This window comes from Platichthys flesus, chromosome 4 (assembly GCF_949316205.1).
Source record: "Platichthys flesus chromosome 4, fPlaFle2.1, whole genome shotgun sequence".
Classification (NCBI taxonomy): domain Eukaryota; kingdom Metazoa; phylum Chordata; class Actinopteri; order Pleuronectiformes; family Pleuronectidae; genus Platichthys; species Platichthys flesus.
Window position 1 is genome coordinate 806,850 of NC_084948.1, and position 23,221 is coordinate 830,070.

Consider the following 23,221-nt stretch of genomic DNA (forward strand, 5'->3'; position numbering starts at 1 on the left):
TTATAATCCATGACAGGGAATCCTTGAGTGGAGTTGAAGCAGTGAAAGTTAGTTCATTATGAGGCAGAGAGGCATAATTGTCTTTGAGGCATGAGTCTAAACAGAGAGAGGTAATTGTCTGGGCAGACAGGCTAAATAACATATATTCTAAAACACGGCACACATTTTCAATTTCACATAATGCTTATCAGCAGTTATTGTTACAATACCAAATGAATTTCGGTGAAGAGTGAAATGAAAGAAAAGGAAACAGAAGGAAATTCTGAGTATGTGCTGGTGTCTGAGGTAAACATGTGTTATCTTGTCAAACCACCACATTTAGAACGGCGAATCACGTTCGGTTGTTCGCTAATCGGTAAATTAAGGATGAATCCTACTCCTAGGTTCTGCAGATCTACCGATATAGGAAATTGCACTGCCAAGAGTAAATTGCCAAGTTTACCCGGGAGGGCTGCACAACCGTAGTGGTAGAGAACTTCAAGATTCACTCAACGAGGTCTAAGAAGGTTCACTACCTGAACATACGTTATACAATTTACTGACAGATGGTCTAAGACATGCAACTATTGATGATGTGAGTGGTTTGAGTGGTCTCTCTGTTTGGAGTTGGGATTTCTCCCCCCTTTTTCAGATGTGGAGGGGAGAGGGAGTTTTGTTTAGTTTTGCACATGGGGATCAGTGTCTGGTCTTTTAGGAGAGCTTGGAGGAACAGGTGGCACAATGTCTCTCTGTTTCAGCCACACTTCTCCGCATTAACTCCTGTCCCAGAATGCATCCCATGTTTTGGGTTTCGGTCACCATATCTATACTCCTGGTACTGATATGGTTTCCATTGGCTAAAAATAACTTCTCTGTTGAGAGGTATTCATATAATGAGATCTAAACCGATTGTGGGATTTTTGTTCTTGCTCCGCCAGGCATGCTGCTAGCATGACTCTGAGCGCATCAACATGTTCTTGGGCTTGTCGCGTGGCCCTCTGTTTGCAGAGGAGTGCCAGGTGACCCAGAACATAGGATAAACTCAATTTCGGACCAGTGGTGTTGTTGAGGTGTATGGTCAGTTCTTCAATCCTTGGATCGCATTAACTTAAATCATAATCCCTCAACTAACTCACTTCATCACTTGGAAAAATTGATCAGACTGGCGACTGTCCCTGACAGGTCGTCTGGCCTTGAGGGAGCCCTCGCCCCAGGGTGGTCCATGCTACTCATCTTCTGAGTGCGAAAGCACCTGGTGGGCTGCTCAAGCTTGCTTAGGTAAAAGCGGATAAAAACTTAATTATAGCATCACTATAAAATTCTTCAGACTGGCGATTGTCCCCGACAGGTCGTCTGGCCTTGAGGGAGCCCTCGCCCCAGGGTGGTCCATGCTACTCATCTTCTGATTGCGAATCGCACCTGGTGGGCTGCTCAAGCTTGCTTAGGTTAAAGCGAATAAAACTTAATAAACACTACACAAGATGCACAGGTGAGCCTCACTCTGTGTCTATATAGTAGCGCTATGTAGGATAGCTCGATGGCTCAATCCTTTAGACCTAGTTGGTTAACAACTAGTCTACTCGTAACTAGTCTCAAATCTAGTTAGTCTCTTTGAAATTCAAAGCATGCAGAAATTCTCCAATAAAAAAAAATTACTAAACTACTGAAACGTAGTCAGCAACCAACCATAGTGATACACAACGTCTGCTTAGCAAAGGGGATTAAGAATAACGAAAATTCAAAGAGAAATACATTTCCATAATTGTTTTCCTCTTAAGAAAATTAATTATAATTATCGTGCATTGAGATGACACAACCACTAATATGCAATAAGCATCCAACAACGGATACACAAGGCAATAGTATACCTGCTTGGCACAGGTGCAAAGGGATTACAAATAAAAATTTTAGAGAGAAATAAATTTCCGAATTATGTTTCTCTTTAGGAAATTACTTATAATTATTGTGCATCGCGAATACACAACCACCGATTACACTCTGCAGCCAATCACAGATACGCAAGGCACGAGTATACCTGTGTTGCAAAGGTGCAGGGGAATGTAGAAATTAAAAAAAAAATTCTTTCTTTGACAATGAATCTGGATTATTGTACACAGTATTATGATACAGCTGGAGTTATATAGCCTCACACGGGGCACCATTTATGTTGTGCAATAGTAGGAGTAGAATTGACGTTGGCTAATTATTAATAATCATGAAATATGATTATTAAAATAACAATTATTTCTTAAAAATAATCAAAAATGATAAAGCTATTAATTAAGAATAGTAACACATTTAATTAGAAATGATACGGTTATCCATTAATAATAGTTAAAATAATTAATGAAAACAATAAAATTATCAATTAAGAATAATACAAATCTGTAATCATTGCTTATTGTCGCGGGGCACCACCCTGGTTACAGGGACCAACAATTCAATCTTTAAATATCAGTCTCAATGATATAGGTTATATTAATAATCTCAATATTTAGTATTAATGATTATATAATAAACAATGAAGGGTTTTAAGTTCGAACACAGGCTATAGTAATCCAGCTGTATACACATACATATGCACAAATAATCACAGAAATACAAATACTTTAATTACAAAAGTATTTATTAAAAAGGGGAAATAAAGTTAATGTTATTTCAATGATTCTTCATTTAACAAACTCCAATATTTCAAAGATGGTAACAGCAGCAGCACTTATCACAATTGTCACACATGTAATACGGAGTATCTATGTGTGTGTGTGGTCGTGTGTGTCTGCCTGTGTGTGTGTGTGTGTGTGTGTGTGTGTGTGTGTGTGTGTGTAAGAAAGAGAAAGGGGAGTGGCTATGGCGTCGAGACGTGGTGACGTCCTCTGGCCGAATTCAAAGTGATGTTACATTCACGTACTTTCAAGATGGAGGTTACCTTAGTGAAGCCACGTTGCGAAAAGCAAAATGGCTGCCGGTCACTGACCTTAACAAAGGGGATCTTTAAGACAAAGAGATTTCTTATCTCGTGGTTTTGGCACCGAGATGTATAAATGCTCGTTAAATCTAGATTTCTTCATGTAACGTGAAATGTATAAGTGTAGGTCGGGACGTGTGTAAAAACAGGTTTAGGAGGAGAGAGAGAGAGAGAGAGAGAGAGAGAGAGAGAGAGAGAGAGAGAGAGAGATCAGGAAACATCGTCAGAGACAACTACTAGCAAAGCAGGCAGTCCAGTTACGTGAGATTTATCTTTTAACAGATGTAAATCTCCGCACAATATCTCTGACGGTAACACGCAAAAAGGAAGCGCCGGCTCTGTACCGCGCTCTTCTCAAAAACACAGTAAACAAAGAAACCGAATGTGTCGTCTCGGCCCGCCGTGTAGCACGGCTAAAACAGATCAGCGATCTACAAACAAACATACAATCAAACAAATGACACGCTAAGTATTTAAACTAGTCTCTGCCCAGACAATAAAGCCTCTTACTGTGACCTCCGCGGTGTTGCTTGCGCGTGGTGCGCGGATTTCCCGGAAGTCCAGTGAATCTGTCGTTAAACTTCAGGATGCGTGCGAACGGGCGGATTCCTGGAAAACAAATCAGTGTCCTGGCCTCTTAAGCGGTGCTCCGGTGGGTCTCGTGGTTGCAACGGAGGTCAGCGCTGGACCGAAAAGAGCGAAGTCTCTTGCTCTTGGAACGGGATTCAGCTTCGTCTCTTCTGCAGGGATGAGCAGCGGTTGACGCAGCTGTGGATTTGGAAAGAAAGTCTCTGAGCTCGGCCAGCGAGCGAGTGAGTTCCTGTGCACGGCCTTTTCAAGTTAAAAACAAAAATAGTCTCTATCAAAGTAAGATCAGACTTAAGATAAAAGAAAATGAAAGAAATGAAAGAAAATAACTCTGGTTGCCCCCTTTAGCAACTAAATCATCTGGAAAGACCCGGAGGGGTCTGTTGACGTCTTCAGAGCAGGGAAAATGGCAGCGATTTTTGATGTCTCAGTGGTTTTATTCTACCTGAGAGGTTCTGCCTCCTTGAGGTGCTGGTCATAGGATGATGCTGGCTTTAAGCCAATTGAGTGTCAGAGTTGGACCTCAGTGGGCGGGGCTTGGAACTCAGCGGGGGTCCTGAAGGCTCTTCAGGACATTTCCCAACCACCAGGGGGAGATTCTCAGGCCTGCTGGAGAATGTTTTCCCTCCAAAAGGTTTACGACCCTTTGTCCTCACCGTCGGCTCCAGTGTCTGGTGTTCAGCCTCTGGACTGTGGCCCAACATTAATGTATAACCGTATCATTTCTAATTAAATGTGTTACTGTTCTTAATTAATAGCTTTATCATTTTTGATTATTTTAATAAATAATTGTTATTTTAATAATCATATTTCATGATTATTAATAATTAGCCAACGTCAATTCTACTCCTACTATTGCACAACATAAATGGTGCCCCTCGTGAAGCAATCTAACTCCAGCTGTATCATAATACTGTGTACAATAATCCAGATTCATTTTTCCCAGAAACAAATTTTTTTTTGGAAAAATTAAATTTTTTTTTCTCCCTCTCATTTTGAATTGATCATGATTCGTTGTTAAAGAAGAAAGAAATTTTCGAAATTTCTTCTTTGCAAAGTTTTATTTTTAATACATTTGAACCTTTACCAAACCGGTATACTAGTGCCTGGTGTATCCATGGTTGGCTGCAGATTGCAAGCGGTGTTTGTGTTCTCGATGCACAATAATCATAAATTATTTTAAGAAAAAGGAAAGAATTTTGGAAATTAATTTCTCTTTGAAAGTTTTTATTTATAATCCCTTTGCACCTGTCCCAAGCAGGTATACTAGTGCCTTGTGTATATGTGATTGGTTGCTTATAGCATATCAGTGGTTGTGTCATTTCAATGCACAATAATTATGATTAATTTTTGAAGAGAGAAATAGGTTTAGAACTAATTTATCTTTGAATTTTCTTTATTCTTAATTCCCTTTGCTAAACAGACTTTTGTGTAATTATGGTTGGTTGCTAACTGCGTTTCAGTAGTTAGTAATTTTTATAGGAGATTTTCTGCATGCTTTTTAATTTTAAGGAAACAAACTAGATTTGAGAGACTAGTTTTGTTGAGACTTGTTTGTTAACCAACTAGGTCTTAAGGATTGAGCCACCGAGCTATCCTTCAGTGACACTATATAGACACAGGGTGAAGCTCACCTCTGCATCTTGTTGTGTAGTTTTTAATTAAGTGTTTTACCCACTTTTTCTAAGCAAGCATGAGCAGTCCACCAGGTGCCTTTTCACACTCAGAAGATGAGTAGCATGTAACACCATGGGGCAACTGCTCCCTCAGGACCAGACGTCCTATCAGAGACTGTAGCAGTCTGATAAATTGTTCTACTGATGCGGTGAGTGAGTTGAGTGAGTATGATTTAAGTACCTGCGATTGTAAGATTAAAGAACTGTCCATTCACCTGATCAACCCCACTGGCCCGCATCCAAAAATAACCCATGCTCTGGGTCAACTGACACTCCTCTACCAGCAGACAGCCGAGCTGCAGGCCCAAGAACATGCGAAGAAGCTCCAGGCCATGCAAGCAGCATGTCGAGCGGAGCAGGAGAAAAACTCCCACCTGCGGCATATCATCGAGACCCGCACAGAACAGGACCAGGCGGTGCAGGAGCGCGAAGGTCAAAGGTCAGCAGAAAGGGGGGCCCAGTCAGACAGAGCTGCCCCCCCCTCGAGCTGATATCCCTGATGACAGGGCCAGGAGCTGACATAATTTCCGGTGGAGCCAGCGGAACAGAGACGCTGGGAGAAAAGCTGCGAGTACAGCTACGCAACCCTCATGCAGAGGAAGCTTTGCTCTGGAGAGCCAGACACACCCAGCAGTCGAACGCTCCAACCCCCTCAACACCAAAGGGGGGGCCGGACTCAACCCATAGACGTGCAGTGACCTGGGACCGCTATGTGGCACTCCAAATGCCTTTCCAGCGGACACACAGCATCCACTCCAGCCAGAAGGAACACATCCTGCACGGAGCCATGCTGATCCACACCACAACGACGGAAGGAATCCGTCCTGGAGGGCTGAAGGAGATTCCCAGTCTGCCACTCAGGCAGGGGCGCACCATGACTCACGGTCGCGTCCTGGATGGTACTCCCCTCCCGGTGCAAGAGATGGTGGCCACAAAGATGAATACTGTGGCACACACGAGTCAGAAGACCCTGAGGACTCAGCACCCCCTCAAAGAGAGGAAATCTGCACCCGGCAGCTAGAGCCCCTTAAAAAATACATTTATCGCTTTGACCCAGACAATCGAGGGTTCAATGAAGACGACACCGTGTTTCTGGCAGTTCAAATCCAACTAAATGTGGACCCGGCGCTGGAAGATGACAACTTTCCCCACGCCAAGATGAACCCCAGCAAAGAGAACCAGGAACAGCGACCCTTCCAACAGGGCGCCCCACAAAACCAAGGGGGTGAGGATTTCAACCAGCCCCACAAACAGTTTCGACCTCAGCACCTGAATCCCTCTCAACAGAGAAGCAGGGGCTAGAACAGACGGAAACCCTATCAGTACCAGGAGTATAGATGTGGTGACCGAAATCCAACACATGGGATGCATCCTGGGACAGAGGAGTAAATACGGAGATGTGTGGATGAAGCAATGAGAGACGTTGTGCCACGTGTTCCTCCAGGCTCCACTGAGAGACCAGACACTGAACCCCGTTGGCGAAACTAGGAGCAGACGCCCTCCTTCTCCACTCCCAAAGATGACTTCAATGACGGGGAAGGACCAAGGCGCTGCAAGAAACCCCCTCTCACCTCCACATCGGAAAAAGGGGGGGAAGAAATCCCAATTTTAAAACAAAAAAAACGCTCAAACCACTCAGTCCATCAATAGCTGCATGCTTTAGACCCTCTGTTTGTAAATTGCATAACGTAGTTCAGGTAGTGAACCTCCTTAGACCTCGTTGAGGATTTTGAAGTCGTTACCACTACGGTTGTGCAGCCCTCACGGGTACACTTGGCAATTCAGTCTTGGCAGTGAAATTCCAATATCTGTAGATCTGAAAACCTAGAAATAGGATTTATCATAAATTCACAGATTAGCGAACAACAGAACGTGACTCGCCGCTCCAAATGTTTTGGTTCGACAGGATAACACACACGTTTACCTCAAAACACCAGCACCTACTCAAACATTTTCTTCTGTTCGTGTTTCCACTTTTCTTTCATTTCACTCTTCACCGAAATTCATTTGGTATTTTAACAATAACTGCTGATAAGCATTATGTGAAATTGAAAATGTGTGCTGTGTTTTAGAATATATGTTATTTAGCCTGTCTGCCCAGACAATTACCTCTCTCTGTTTAGACTCATGCCTCGAAGACATTTTTGCCTCTCTGCCTCATAATGAACTAATTTTCAATGCCTCAACTCCACTCAAGGACTACCTCTCATGGATTATCACTGGACTCTCGACCCTGGTGTGCCCTGGAAACCGGGTCACGACCCACTTTTCAGACCAAAGGGGGACTGTTGGGGTAGACTCCCCAGTGAGGACCAAACAGTGGGTTGTAAATACTTGGGCCCTGCTAGGCCAAGCTGAAACCAGTTTGGCCAGTTTTCAGTCTCGTAATTCACACCTTCCTCAGACAGCCTGGAGCCGACGGTGAGGACAAAGGATTAAAACGTTTGGAGGGAAAACATTCTCCAGCAGGCCTGAGAATCTCCCCCTGGTGGTTGGAAAATGTCCTGAAGAGCCTTCAGGACCCCCGCTGAGTTCCAAGCCCCACCCACTAAGGTCGGAATCCTGGCATTCTCATTGGCTGAGAGCCAACTGAACCCTGTGACCACTTCCGGAGGAAGCAGGAAGTCCTCAGGTGGTATAAGAGTGCTGAGACATCAATAATCGCTGCCAATTTTCCCTGCTCTGAAGACGTCAACAGACCCCTCCGGGTCTTTCCAGATGATTTAGTTGCTAAAGGAGGCAACCAGAGTTATTTTCTTTCATTTCTTTCATTGTCTTTTATCTTAAGTTTGATCTTACTTTGATAGAGACTACTTTTGCTGTTTTAACTTGAAAAGACCAAACAGGAAATTGCACGCGGAACAATGTCAGACTGTTTAACTTTTCCCCATGGACTTTTTACTTTCTTTTCCCAACGATCTACAAACGGCTTCCACCGCCGTCCCCTGCAGAAGCGCGAGATTCATTCCGCTGAGGAGCACGAGATCCACATCCCTGAAGAAGAAGGACGATGTTCATCCCGTCGAGGCAGCACGAGAAAATCCGCTGCTTGTCCGGTCCAGCGGCGAGCTCCGGAGCACCGCTTGAGAGACCACGTGATTCACTGGCCCGACGCGCACGCACACCGTGAGGGTGGTACAGTAAGAGGCTTTATTGTCTTGGCAGATGTTAATCTAATACGTAGCGTATTGTTTTAATACTTGAATGTATTTTTTTTGTATGAGACCGCTGAGTCTCCAGTGTTTAGCGGCGATTTGCCACTTCCGGTTTCCGGTTACGGCCTTGTGCCATAGTTTTTAAGCACCGTGAGCAGCGTCTCCAGCTCATTGTGACCGTTTGAACAACTTTAAAGATACTTTACCGGTCAAACCTCAGCACACAACGCCACTTGGGTGCTGAGTGGTAAAGTAAATGTAACTTGTCTCTGACGGTGCTTTTAAGAGCTTTGCTCTCTCCTTGTATACTCTCTCTCTCTCTCTCCTTCTAAACCGACCTATACACACATCCGATCTGTATTTAGAATACAGTTCATGTAACATAGTTAAATCTATATTCAGAGAGGCTGGACACATCTGGAAGCCATGCGGCCGAACGCCAAAGCAGAGACAAAGAATTCTCTTTGTCTGAAAATCCCTTTGTGTAATTCATGCGACGACCACCAGTGTGAGCTCCGGCCAAATGGTGTCATTAACATAGACTCCATTTTGAATAACGCAAGTTAAACCACCATTTTGAGTCTATTATGGCCACGCCTCCTCTCTCCCTCTCCTCCCATTCTGGCTCTAAATTCATAACGGCTCCGCCATCTTGTTTTGTAGTCAATCCGCCTTTTTTAGAGTTTTTAGGCCTTGATTCCATGAATCATGATCGGCCGCCATCTTAGATGTGACGTCACCACGTGACTGCGTCATCGCCACGCCCCCCTTCTTTTTTTCTCTCTCTCGCTCTCTCACACACAGACACAGAGACACATTGATAGACACAGACAGATACACACACACAGATACACATAGATGAATACATGTGTTTTCTAAATTGTGATAAGCGGCTGCTGTTGTTATCTTTGAAATATGGGAGTTTGTTAAAATGATGAATCATTAAATAACACTAACTGTATTTCACATGCACACACATAGACAAACACACACAGAGAGACACTTTGACACAGACACACACACATACCGAGACAGACATACATAGGTAGACCGCCGGTTTTACATGTTTTTTCTGAATTGTGATAAGTGCTGCTGCTGTGTTTATCTTTGAAATATCGGAGCTTGTTAAAATGATGAATCATTGAATAACATTATAACTTTATTTCCCCTTTTTAATAAATGCTTTTGTAATTAAAGTATCTGTAGTCTGTGATTATTTGTGCATATGTATGTGATTGCAGCTGGATTATGCCTGCCTGTGCTCGAATTTAGAAGCCTTCACTGTTAATTAAATAATTATTAATATTAAATATTGAGATTATTGATTTGACATTTATCATTATGAGACTGATATTTTATAGATTGACTCGTTGGTCCCTGTAACCAGGGTGGTGCCCCGCGACAATAAGCAATGATTACAGATTTGTATTATTCTTAATTGATAATTGTATTGTTTTCATTAATTATTTTAACTATTATTAATGTATAACCGTATCATTTCTAATTAAATGTGTTACTGTTCTTAATTAATAGCTTTATCATTTTGTATTATTTTTAATGAATAATTGTTATTTTAATAATGATATTTCATGATTATTAATAATTAGCCAACGTCAATTCTACTCCTACTATTGCACAACAGCAGTGATGGGACATTGGGAAAACACAAATAAAAGAACTTTGCCAGCAGTTAACTCACAATGTCAACAGAGATTTAATCCGGACAATGAGAGATCTGGAGAGACAGGTAGAAGAATTACAGTCTTTAGTAGCTTCTACAGGAGATGAAGGGCATTTAGACTCCTTCAAGACCAAACAGTCGGCTATAGCCAACCTGCTGGGCGTCTCAGCACAGGGAGCTCTGGTCAGGTCCAGGTTTTATGAACATCTCGCAGATGGATGCCCCCTCCCAGTTCTTCTTTGGGCTGGAGGAGAAAAATGGACAAAGGAAGACCATTCACTGTTTACGAACGGGTAGCGGCTCTGAAGTCTCAGTCTCAGAGCTTTCAGAATGGTCTCCCTCATGTAAGCAGGGACAACACGGAGCTAGCTGCAGACATTACAAAGGAAGAGCTGCACAGAGCCACCATGAGCCTGCAGAGCGGCAAAGCTCCAGGGATAGTTGGCCTTCCTGCTGATTTCTTTGTCCTTCTGGGATAGAGACTGGTCTTTTTTCCATAGACCAGGAAAAGGCTTTTGACCACGTTGAACACCAGTACTTATGGCAGATTCTGGCTGCTTTTGGGTTCAACCCAGGTTTTATAGCCATGATCCGGGTTTTCTATACAGACATTGCGAATGTTCTTAAAATAAGGTGGCTGTTGCCCAAAATGTCATACATAGGCAGGACATTAATAGTTAACAACCTGGTCTCATCTACCCTGTGGCACCGGCTGGCCTGTGTCGATCCTCCACCTTCTCTCCTGGCAGGTACAACGGGTTTTAAAGGGGACATATTATGAACCTTTTACAACAGTTGATATGGTTGATACTTGGGGTCTTAATGAAATGTCTGCAAAATTTTTTGGTCAAAATACCACAAGAATAATTTAAAACAGGACCCTTTTTTCCCCTGTCTAAAACAGCGCTCCTCAGATTGACCTGTTTTGAGTGCCCCGCCCCCCCTCTCACCTGGTCTTGGGATTCTCACAGAGTTTTTATTTCACAGATCAGACTTATAGCTTTTGAAAAAGAGTAATTGGTTGGATAGCTGCGCTGGAGCATAGATCTGTCTCTTCTCAGTGGTGGACACACAGGTGCGACTAATTTATGAGATAACAAACAGAGGAGAGGGGGAAGAACTATTTAAAGTAACACATTTCACAGTTGTTAATCAACATTGTGCTTAGTTCAGTAGGTTGAAACTCTTGAACAGGGAATCAGAGGTGGTGGGTTCAAATTCAGATCTGGGCAAAAAAAAAATGTTTGCTTTTTGCTACTGGTGCCAAATTGAAACATACCAAGTCCCCTTTCTCTAAAAGAGGCTGGATTATCACAAAAAGAAAAACAGGAACCCGAAAGGAGACTGGAAACTTGCATAACTGTTCAGCAACATTGTTTGATTACATGGGTGGTTGAAATGCTTGTACAGTGAATAAGTGGTTGTAGGTTCAAAACTAGCTCTGGGGAAAAGTTTTATTTTGCTTCCTTTTACTGCTGCTGCTCCTAAACAGTAACACATAATCCTCTCTCTCTCTCTGCCTTTATGTTTCTCTGTCTCTCAAACTAAAAGAGTATCTCTCTGGAATCGGCAACAAGTACTAGACAAATATTCAAAAAAAATTGAATTTTGTAGTTCTACATGAAATTGTCAATTTCGCCACAGAATGCTTATCAGAAACTAAATGTACTAAAGATCCACTGTCATTGCACTTATCTCCTTAGATCAGATTGCTACTGTAAATCAGTTGATTACAAGTTGTAAGGTTTTCACTGAATACCTGTTTTTATGATGTCCATCAATCAATCAAATTACATTTTTAAAGCCCATATTCACAAATCACAATTTGGCTAATAGGGCTTCAACAACGTGTGATATCTTCTGCCCTAAGACCAAATTGTTTTAAAATAACTCTCAGTACAAAGTGCCTTTAAATTAACAAAGCACTGTTTGTGGAGCCCCAGTAAATTAATACTGGATGACTGTGACACAGCTTCTGTGCACGTGGTACACTGACCATTAGTGAAACACGCTCAGCTGTGATATCCACACATGTGGAGAGGGATTCAGCTAATTAGGCTTAGGGAGAAGTTACTTATTTTGTCTGCCTCAGTGGTCATACTCAAGAAAGCTGCCTTGTGTCTGGTTGTTTGCAACAATGGGCTCCAGCCAGCTTGTCATATTTGGCTTTGTGCTGACATGTGTGAGGTTTAGTAATGCTCAATTTCTCAGTATAAGCGCGCCAAACTACTGGGGGGTTGAGGCGCAGGAGCCTGCAGCAGCAGAGCCTGAAAGGAAGAACTCCAGGGCGTCTGTTGAACAAGCTCTCAGACTCCATGTAGAGCGAACCCAGCCAACAGTCAGCGCACACTCTTGGAGGTTTCCAAAAGATCCATTGGATCCTGTGAACACGCCTCCTGTTAGGTTTGAACTGCGGCAGCCGGTGACTACCTACCCTGTTGCTTTGAGGTGTGGGGAAAGTAGAATCCAGGTGGAAGTGAGTCAGGACCTGCTAGGCCTCGGCAGGTTGATTAAACCTGAGGAGATCATGCTTGGTGGTTGTCCAGCCACTGATGTTGACAACTTGTCTCATGTGCTTGTCTTTGAATCTGAGCTGCAAGGCTGTGGCAGCACACTTACGGTATGAGAATTGTATTACTTCATTCATATAATGCTTACGGACAATTGTTTGTTTAAAAACTGTTGTCTTTCCTTAGATGACAGAGAATGCCTTCATTTATGCCTTCACATTGGTCTACAACCCTAAAGTGTTGAGCAGAAGTGGCATTATACGGAGCCAGAGTGCGGTCATTGGAGTAGAGTGCCACTACCCAAGGTGAAGAGAAATCTGCCAGCAAGACCCAATCAAGTTTACTGTGAACATTTTTTATGATCATCTTTTTAAATTGAAATTTACAATAAACTTTTTTCACCATAAACCTACAATAGGGAAGTTTATTGTAACCTATTGCTAAATAGTTTTTCATGGTTATATGCATTTTATCTTTTTGTCTTGCAGAAGGTTACTCACTAAACAAGTTGTATTATGGCAGGACTAGTTTGTAAAAGCTAAATAATAGGTTGCTCATAATGTTCCAAGTAATGTTCAGGTCAAACAGATGGTTACATTACTCTTAATAATGTAATGTGTTATGAAAACCATCTGGGGAACCTATTTATAAAATGTTATGCTTCTTCACCCTTCAGCACATTTGACAGTCTCGATGCTGCATGACTCCTGTAATTAATTATGGGCGATTTCAACCTCGACTGGCTCTCTGACAGTTCTAGCATATTAAAAGAATGGTTTTGTATTTATATAGGTTTTTCTAGTCTTGATGACCACTCAATGTGCTTTACAGTACAGTTTTACATTAACCCATTCACACTCACATTCATACAGTGCATATATTCGCAGCACTTTGTTATTCTATAGGGGCCATTCAGGGTTCAGCATCTTGCCCAAGGACACTTCGGCATTCAGATGGGTCAGACTGGGGGTCGTACTGCCGACCTTCAGGTTGGAGGACGACCACTCTACTCCTCAGACATCAGGCGGCCTTTGTAATTGTTTGTTGCTGATTGTGAAGGATTCTTGATCTCAGGCCTTTTTTGGAAAACCGACTTTTTTGGAAAATATATATAACTGCCTGATTAAATAGAGATTTAACAAAATAAATAAAACAAGATATATGGCCTAAACAACCTCCTAAATTACAGCTTTCTTGATGGACATAAAATAGTAGTGTTGTTGCCCATACATTTTTTAAATAGTTGCTCTTGCAAAGCAACATTTTCGTTTAAATCATCAGGATTCCAGAAGAGTTTATAGAACTTGATTGAACATAGCTATGGTTTTACTTTGCATCTTAATGATGAGACAAACAACCATTTATTTTTCTATTTACATCAATGGGCATTTTAAGGTTAGGAGAAATACCATGTAGAACATGCATACTCCAGGAAAACAGAATACAGAATACAGTCTCTGACATTTAATGTATAATGTACTCCATTTGATGACTTAAGTGAGTAACAAAACAATTTGAATAAATGTAGCATTCAAATTCATCAATTAATCAAATTATAATTGTATAGCCAATATTAACAAATCACAATTAGTCTCAAAACGCTTAACAAGGTGTGATATCATCTGTCCTCAACCCTCAGACCGAAGTGCAATAGATGCCACAGAAACTGAGGAGTTATTGTCATTAATGGCAAAGTATCTGAGTAGGCATATTGTATATCAAGCAGGCTTGTTGTAATCATAGTCCACTATCAGCTGCAACTACAATCAGGATCCACCACCTAAACCAGGTGCCACCATAATCCATCGTAATGATCCACTGCCACCATAAGGATCCACCATCAGCTGCCAACTTGATCATGGTCCAACACCACTATTCATGATAAGCTGCCAACACGATATAGGATGCGCCAACATGATCAGCCAGCATTCACACAATACTCCTACCTGAAGAAAAGGGATGAAACCAAATTTTCTGCCAAAATGTATTTTCAATTGTGTTCTTATGTCTACTTCTGAGAAACATCTTCAGTTTATGAAATAATAGTAGGTTAACTATTTCTTGTTCTCCTGAGGAATATACAGTAAATGTTTTTCTTATACTGTTGTGTGTCTCGGTCAGCTCAAGATGTACAGTGGTGCCACTGTACATCTTGAGCCCTAGTCAAGCTGGAGAGTATAAAGCTGAGGAGCTTCTCTTCAGTCCCCCTCTGCCTCCTGCTCTGCTCGCTCTGCTGTTGTCGGCTGCCTTGCTAAATACACTGCCTGTGTGTACGGTGGGGGGGGGGGCACCAGGAGTGAAGCTTGCGGAGAGCGGCAAAAATGCTAGGGCCGGCCCTGTGTAGCGCAGTCATTCTCAAACTGTGTGGTGCGCGGAGTCATAACAGGTGGTGCGCGCGACCGGGAGGGGAAAATGCGAGGCGAAACTAATATTATAGCCGAACTAATGTTTTGACGTCCGCATGTCTTTAACGGCGGAGCAGTAAACAAATCGCTCTTTCGCCGTAGCCAGGGGTCGGCAACCCGCAGCTCTTCAGCCACAGGCGCCTCTGTAGCCGCTCTGCAGTGGCTCCCTCTGCAGTGTTGTGCATGTCGCGCATATTTTTCGCGAACAGGTTGAACGTGCACGTGAGGGAACGTCACCCAGTCTATGCAGCATCTACCACTGCAGTGAAAATTGCCTTGCGCCTTGAACTATGTTTTTTTTTACTCAGTAACGGTTGTAATTTCCAATGTAGCGAAGTACAACCCCTGCCTCATTCATTGTAGTATTAATGTGTTTGAATAAGTCAGGCTGCTGATTACCAGCTACTGATTTGAGTCAAACATCTATTGCTAACCTCTGTGTTAATTTCTTTAATGTTAAGAATGTTTCTCATAAGACCTTATCAGATGCATTGTGAAACATCTGGGTCACCTAAATTTAGTGTAAACAAGAGTGAACTCTTGACTAATGACGGAATGTATTTTGAACTGATACACAAACTTGATGTTACACATCTTAAACAATATGATATGGGTGTCCCTAGACAACCAGACCTGTGTGCTTTCCTGTGACTATAAATGACTGGAACCTCAGATAAAGAAATGTATTTTCTGACTTCAATAACTGAGGCATTCTCTACAGAATGTAATGTGCCCATTCTACTTCAGATCCATTGAATCATTGTGTGTTTATGTTGCTTAAAGCAGAGCATTCACTGCTTTAATGTAATCAGCATCATATCTGACAATATCATGGTGTAGAAGTGCAAGGAAATACCAATATGTTATGATCAATGTCATTTATTGTTCACAAACATTACATTAAGGCATCTGCTGGAAATGTTATGATCAACAATTCTCATGCAAATAAGACTTTAAAAACGCCACCAATAGTGTTTTGGAGAGGGGGGTTTCAGAGGGAGGGGGCAGCTCTGGAGAAAGGTCTGTCACTCCAGGTCTGCTGCTTGGTGTGATGGAGACATGAGGTTAGCATCAGGAGCGGAGGCTGCAGAAGGGACCGTGGAGCTGAGGCACACCTGTACTGCTTCACTTGAGAAGAACTGAAGGACACACAAACAAACCATAGTGTTAAATTATGAAGATGGTCCCCTCAGATTTTTTTTTTTAAACATAAACGTCAGACAGGCCGCTAAAACCTAAAAATGCTGAAGCTAACAGCTACCCAACAGCAAGCTAATGCCTTCCTAAGGCTGCCAGGGAGTAGCAAGAGTAGTCTTGTAGCAAGAGAGTGTAGCTAATCACAGCCCTCACTGTTCTTCATCAGTGGAGAAGTACCTCGCCATGTTTTCATCTTCAGAGGAGTCATCCAAAGACTGTGCTGCTGTTCCGGAATATGTCAGGCCCGCTGCAGCCTGCTGGGCTTGAACTCTGAGCACGCAGAGTAGGCCCTCACGTCCCGTCTCAGTACATGCATCAGTCCTTCCTGAGAATATATGATCAAAAACAAGACGTCTCAATAGTGCGTTACATACATGTATACATACACACGTATGCTTCCAGGGAAGCATGATTGATGTATACATACACACGTACAGGGCTTTCTTTTCTACAGAAATATTTTTCCTGAGTTGATGTCTCTGCTTATGCCATCTAGTATGTGAAACCAAAGATATTTTGGCATAACTGTATGTTTTCGGATTGTCTAACTGTGTATTTGTGTTAAAGTCAAAAGGTCAAGGCCACACTGACCTCATCTTATGGTTTCAGTTGTCAAGAGACACAGTGTCATTTATACGAGAGAAAATATGTAGAAATATGTAGACGGACACTGCGCTGGTTAGCGGAGTCATACAACGCATTGCGGTAATTCTAGTGTAGTTTTTTTTTAATAAATGGGTTCTCTTTTTTTACAATCTAAAAAAAGTAATCTATACATTTGGTCACAGAATGTTACACAAATAAATTGGCATTAAAGTTGGCATCTTGCTGTCTCGCCAGTCTGACGATGCAGCTGAAGCCTCCATCAAGGGCGTTCTGCAGGTAATTTGGATTGTTTGTTTCTTGTGAAGAGGAGATAACATGAATTCATACCAATATCAGTTTACAATCAAACCTTTTTGTGTTAACCTTGTGTAAACAGAGTCAAAGGACATTGTACAACAATGACACACATTTTTCCACAGTACCTGTCGTTCACTACTGAACTTCTGACACCCATTACTGGACTGTGTCTTCCTGTAGAGTGGTGATGTTCTCAACGCTCTTTTCACAGTCTGTCAAAACAAAATTAGAGTTACAAATGTTAATGCCCAACAACCCATTGCAGATACAGTTGTATTTGCACACCACATCGGACCAAAACAAAACTGCAGTCTGTGAAACAAGCAGTTTTGGTAGATATAAGGGAAATGCTAATATTTCTACATGATACATATTCAGTCCCTTAAGCAAAATAACAATGATGGCAGGCCGCAACCTCGATGCCTTTGTCTACTTTGCTTACAGACTAGTTTGCGGAGTCTCGTGCTGCCGCCCACTGACCGATACATCATCGCTCTTTTCTGAAACTAATGAAGGCAAATTCACACATGTAGACAGAAATAATCAGAATAAATTAAAAGGTGTAAAGATTGCTAACATTATGTTTGATGGGGGTCATCATTATACATAACAGAGGAAAACTTTGAACATGTATTCCTTAAATTGACTTGCCTTCCTGTGGAAAAAGTTGTTTTCCCACTTAAACAATCACAGCAGGGAAGCATGATTGATCAAAATTCTTTCAGTGTGATATTAACTTGTATGTCAGCAAGCGTACTTTGGGGATTTTATAAAAATGTATATTTGGCATATTATATAAAATGGTGTTTCTGGTATGTAACTTAAAAGTACCTCTTTAATGGTAGGATCATTTCTCTCCCTCATCTTCCTCGTGGTACGTGGATGATGGTAGTGGGCTCAACCCGGCTTCTCTTTCTCTCCAGGCTGCCCTTCCTGCTCTTCATCAAGCAAAACAAAGTGTTCGGTCCAAGTTATTGACGTTAATGAAACTCCTGTACCTTCACTTGGATCTTTCTTGATTAAAAAACAGAACATAGGAATTGTTTTATAAAATGAATTGCAACTCCATAACATGGAAACATTATTGTCATATTGCATACTATACATTAAACCAAATTGATCTGATATTTTGGAGTAATGGTAGAGAAATACACTCCTTATTAATCTAAAGCATTCATAAATCAAATTCATGTTTATATTTATATTGTAGCGTCCCTCAATGATGAGCTAAGCGTCTTGAACTGGTTTCAACAACCATGTATTCACCTCCCAGGTAGCACAGGCTACGGTGGGCTGTAGCATGTGGCTAACAATGGCGTATTAGCTGAAGATTAGTATTGTGTGTATCAACGGACTCCGCATCCGCTGTCAGCACTCGACTGTAAACCTAGATCGTAACGATCTTTAAAAACAATAAACCACTCACCTGACAGAAGGAAGATGACATCTTTTGTCTTCCAAGCGCTCGGTGGTAACTACGCAGCCCAGAGTTAAAGGTCCGGATGTTTACTAAAAGCCACACCTCAGTTCCGCTCACCCAGTCGGTCCGTGGCGCAGTCGGTCCCCCTTCGGGATGAACGGTCTCGCAGGATCCTTCGCATTAGAGGTGTAATCTAGCCTCAAATATTAATATTATATAACGTGAATAACATTCACGATCATTGAAGGACACCACGCAGGGACGGTGATTTTAACAGCACGCTGCGCCGTGCTGGCATGGCAGCGTCATAGCAACCCTCATAGCAACTATAAAAACATTCGTGATAACTATTAAAATATTTATCATAAGCACGAACTGGCTGAAGACTGTGGAAGCAAAGAGCACATTTCTCACTAGAAATGGTGTCAGAATGTATTTTTATGCCCAAACTAAGTTACAAAAGTATATTTTTATCTGAGAAAACAAGGAATATCCGCCATGTTTTCCTCTCAGCAGACGGGAGCTTGTGAGTCACGTGACGTGAGAACACGCCAATGCAAAACAATGGGCTGACAAAATGTTACCATCTCACACTCTGAGAGGCCAGAATGTGAGATGGTAACGTCGTTCCAAGTGGACCAACGTTGCCACTGAACGTTTTCTGATGAGACTGGGTTGTGTATCTCCCTAAACTTAAATATACTCAAACAAAATATAAATGCAATACTTCTCTACAATTTTTCACAGATGGTGAGCGAGTGGTTTCTTGATGTAAAAAAGTTGTAGCCAATCAGCTGTGTGAGTTTCTGCAGGAAAATAATATATATGAAGACTTTCAGTCTGGGTTCAGAACCAATCACAGCACAGAGACAGCCTCAGCAAAAGTCACTATGACCTTTATTATGGGACAATAAATACATGACACAGCAAACATTTATCTTCTGGTAGTTTAATTCATACCTAGCTGCGGCTAGGGGCTCAAAGCCTGTATCACAATGACAGACAAAAGGCATTTGGCCCTGAGCCACCCAAAATACACTTCATTTATGCTTAGACAAGCTCCTCATTGCAGGAGAAGAACGTTTATCAAATCGGCTCTCTGCTTGCTGTGACCAGGCTTTAGACATTTGGTCACCTTCAATCTGCATGAGGACCCCTTTGAAGTTACACAACATGTATTTTTACCCTGTTAACAATCAATCAATCAATCAATCAAATTTTATTTGTATAGCCCATATTCACAAATTACAATTAATCTCATAGGGCTTTAACAGGGTGTGACATCCTCTGTCCTTAAACCTCATCAAGAGTAAGGAAAAACTACTGAAAACCCTTTTAACAGGGTAAAAATACGTAGAAACCTCAGAGAGAGCCACATGTGAGGGATCCCTCTCCAAGGATGGACAGAAGTGCAATAGATGCCACGTGTAGGAGAACATCATCAATAATCAAATTCTCTAGCAGCATTTGATGAGGGTAGACATCCTGAAGGAAAACCCCAACATGACATGCCAAGCAGTCCCACTGCAATCACAGTCCATGGTCAGAAACCTTCCAGACCACGATCCACCATCCAGACCAGACGCCACTCCAGTCCTCAGTCCCCGTCCACCGTTGCCCACCAGGACCTATCACGAGCCACCACGCAGTCCTGGTCCACCGCCCGTGCCCAATGCCAACGCGACACAGGGTCCACCACCAGCACCACGATCAGCCCACATGACTCATAATCCGCCACACTGGATCCAACACTGCGACCCCCGGTGCGCGATCCACAAACCGCAATCCATGGTGTGGCCACAGAGGCTCTGGATCGGCGGGTGATAAAGCAAAGTGATTCTGGGGAAGGGGGATAGGGATGGAGAAGAGGAAGGAGAAGCTGGAAAGAGAAGCTCCGTGTGTCATGTGTCATAAAATAGAACAAGTAACGTTCTGGCGCACTAATTAGCTCTAACTATAAGCTTTATCAAAAAGGAAGATTTTGAGCCTGCTCTTAAAAAAAAAGATGGTGTCTGCCTCCCGAACTGAAAGTGGTAGATTATTCCACAGCCGAGGGGCTTGATGGCTAAAAGCTCTGGCTCCTACTCTACTTTTAGAGACTTTAGGGACGACAAGTCGGCTTGAATTCTGGAAGCGGAGTGCTCTAGTGGGTTTATAAGGTACTAACAGCTCTTTAAGGTAAAAATGCGCTATATTATTAAGGGCATTAAATGATTATTAAAAGCATTAAATGATCAGGTGCACAATTCAGAAAGCGGCGCAAAGAAGCGGAGGAGAAGAAAGAATAAAGTAGAGGTAAGAATCACCCCGATTGTGCACATAATCAACGTTTATTTTTGTCGACATGACATGTCAGTACAGCTGATTTCAGACTATTTTTATAATTTGTATTATTTTTAATAGCTTACAAATGTGTCTGCCTGTGTGTGCAGCTGTATACAGTCCAACAGTTCTTGGGGATGCATGAAAGTTTGCATGTGTATGTTGGGGGGCGCCAATCTGAAATCTTGCCTAGGGCCCTGCGCAGCTTTCTAAGTCCACGGTTGCTGATCGAACACGAGACTACACTGGTGAAGAAACTCTCTACACGACCCTAACTCACATTCATACCTGGAGGGCGTGGGGATGAAGGGTTCCCAGGGTTGTGTAGGATTAGCGACCAGGGAAGCTGATAGTGTAGGTGCCAGAGCTGGAACCGGTGCTGGTGCTGGAGCTGGAGCATGGACAGGAGCCGTCAGCGTGGCTAGGTGAATGAGAGCAGGAGTGCCTGGTCAGCTGAAGCGGGGGGAACCAGCCGCATCCCCTGCCAAACACACAACCTGCAGAGGAAGAAAAGAAAGCAGAGAGGGAACAACAAAACAACCAACAGAATCATCACAATTGTCTGGCAGTTAAAGGGGCAGTGTTTAGAATTTCTAAGGCTCTTTTTCCAAAAATGGGAATATAATCCTCATACATGAGTTGCATTCAATCAATCAATCAAATTTTATTTGTATAGCTCATATTCACAAATTACAATTCATCTCATAGGGCTTTAACAGGGTGTGACATCCTCTGTCCTTAACCCTCAGCAAGAGTAAGGAAAAACTACAAAAAACCCTTTTAACAGGGTAAAAATATGTAGAAACCTCAGAGAGAGCCACATGTGAGGGATCCCTCTCCCTGGACGGACAGAAGTGCAATAGATGCCACGTGCAGGAGAACATCATCAATAATCAAAGTCTCTAAAAGCATTGATGAAGCACAGTCCATGCTCAGCAACCATCTAGACCACGATCCACCATCCAGACCAGACGCCACTTCAGTCCTCAGTCACCGTCCACCGCCGCCCACCAGGAGGACCCATCACAGGCCACCACTGCGGTCCTGGTCCACCGCCCGTGCCCAATGCCAACGCGACACAGGGTCCGTCACCAGCACCACGATCAGCCCACATGACTCAGAATCCGCCACACTGGATCCAACACCGCGACCCCCGTTGCGCGATCCACAAACCGTAATCCATGGTGCGGCCACAGAGGCCCTGGATCTGCGGATGATAAAGCAAAGGGATTCCGGGGAAGGGGGATAGGGATGGAGAAGAGGAAGGAGAAGCTGGAAAGAGAAGCTCCGTGTGTCATGTGTCATAAAATAGAACAAGTAACGTTCTGGCGCACTAATTAGCTCTAACTATAAGCTTTATCAAAAAGGAAGGTTTTGAGCCTACTTTTAAACGAACAGATGGTGACTGCCTCCCGAACTGAAAGTGGTAGATTATTCCACAGCCGAGGGGCTTGATGGCTAAAAGCTCTGGCTCCTACTCTACTTTTAGAGAATTTAGGGACGACAAGTAGGCTTGAATTCTGGGAGCGGAGTGCTCTAGTGGGTTTATAAGGTATTAACAGCTCTTTAAGGTATAAAGGCGCTATATTATTAAGGGCCTTGAAGGTGAGGAGGAGAATTTTAAATTCTATTCTAGATTTAACTGGAAGCCAGTGTAGCGATGCTAATATTGGAGAAATGTGCTCTCTTCTCTTTGTTCTCGTCAGGACACGTGCTGCAGCATTTTGGACAAGCTGTAGAGTCTTTAACGACTTCCTGCTGGAGCCTGATAATAATGAATTACAATAGTCCAGTCTCGATGTAACAAAGGCGTGGACTAGTTTTTCTGCATCTTTTTGTGAAAGGACATGTCTAATTTTTGAAATATTACGCAAGTGGAAAAAAGCGGTCCTAGAAATTTGTTTTAAGTGACTATTAAAGGATAAATCAGGATCGAAGATCACTCCCAAGTTCCTGACTGTTTCATTGGAAGCAAGGGCAATGTCGTCTAGCGCAGCTATATCATTAGATAATGCATCTCTAAGGTGTTTGGGGCCAAGTATTATAACCTCTGTTTTGTCTGAATTTAATAAGAGAAAATTGCGGGTCATCCAGGTTTTTATGTCCTTGAGACATGTTCGAAGTTTAGTTAATTGATTACTTTGTTCAGGTTTTATTGACAAATATAACTGGGTGTCATCCGCATAGCAGTGGACATTTACAGAGTGTGTCCTGATAATGTTTCCTAGTGGAAGCATATATAATGAGAATAAAATTGGGCCGAGCACAGAGCCCTGTGGAACACCATGATTAACTTTGGTGCGCACAGATGACTCATCATTAATTTGCACAAATTGGGAGCGATCAGAAAAATACGATTTAAACCAGTTAAGGGCGGTTCCATTAATGTTAATTAACTGTTTTAGTCTTTGTAATAAAAT

General features: G+C 42.5%; 1 protein-coding gene and 1 long non-coding RNA gene across 3 annotated transcripts; one reads left to right on the plus strand and one right to left on the minus strand.

The window, feature by feature from the left end:
* The first annotated feature begins 12,120 nt into the window (after positions 1–12,120).
* LOC133952194 (zona pellucida sperm-binding protein 3-like) lies at positions 12,121–12,975 on the plus strand. The gene is made up of 2 exons (XM_062386530.1): positions 12,121–12,664; positions 12,741–12,975. Exons 1-2 carry the CDS (start codon positions 12,182–12,184, stop codon positions 12,861–12,863), a joined length of 606 nt encoding a protein of 201 aa, XP_062242514.1. The 5' UTR covers positions 12,121–12,181; the 3' UTR covers positions 12,864–12,975.
* Positions 12,976–15,828: 2,853 nt separating this feature from the next.
* Positions 15,829–18,388, minus strand: LOC133951999 (uncharacterized). 2 transcript variants are annotated; one of them, XR_009920511.1, is made up of 4 exons: positions 17,891–18,388; positions 17,185–17,271; positions 16,334–16,481; positions 15,829–16,098 (listed from the first exon to the last, which is right to left on the minus strand). It is a non-coding gene; the product is annotated as an uncharacterized LOC133951999 (long non-coding RNA). The 2 variants fall into 2 exon arrangements; XR_009920512.1 differs by lacking the exons at positions 15,829–16,098; positions 16,334–16,481 and adding an exon at positions 16,970–17,058.
* Between the last annotated feature and the right edge of the window lie 4,833 nt (positions 18,389–23,221).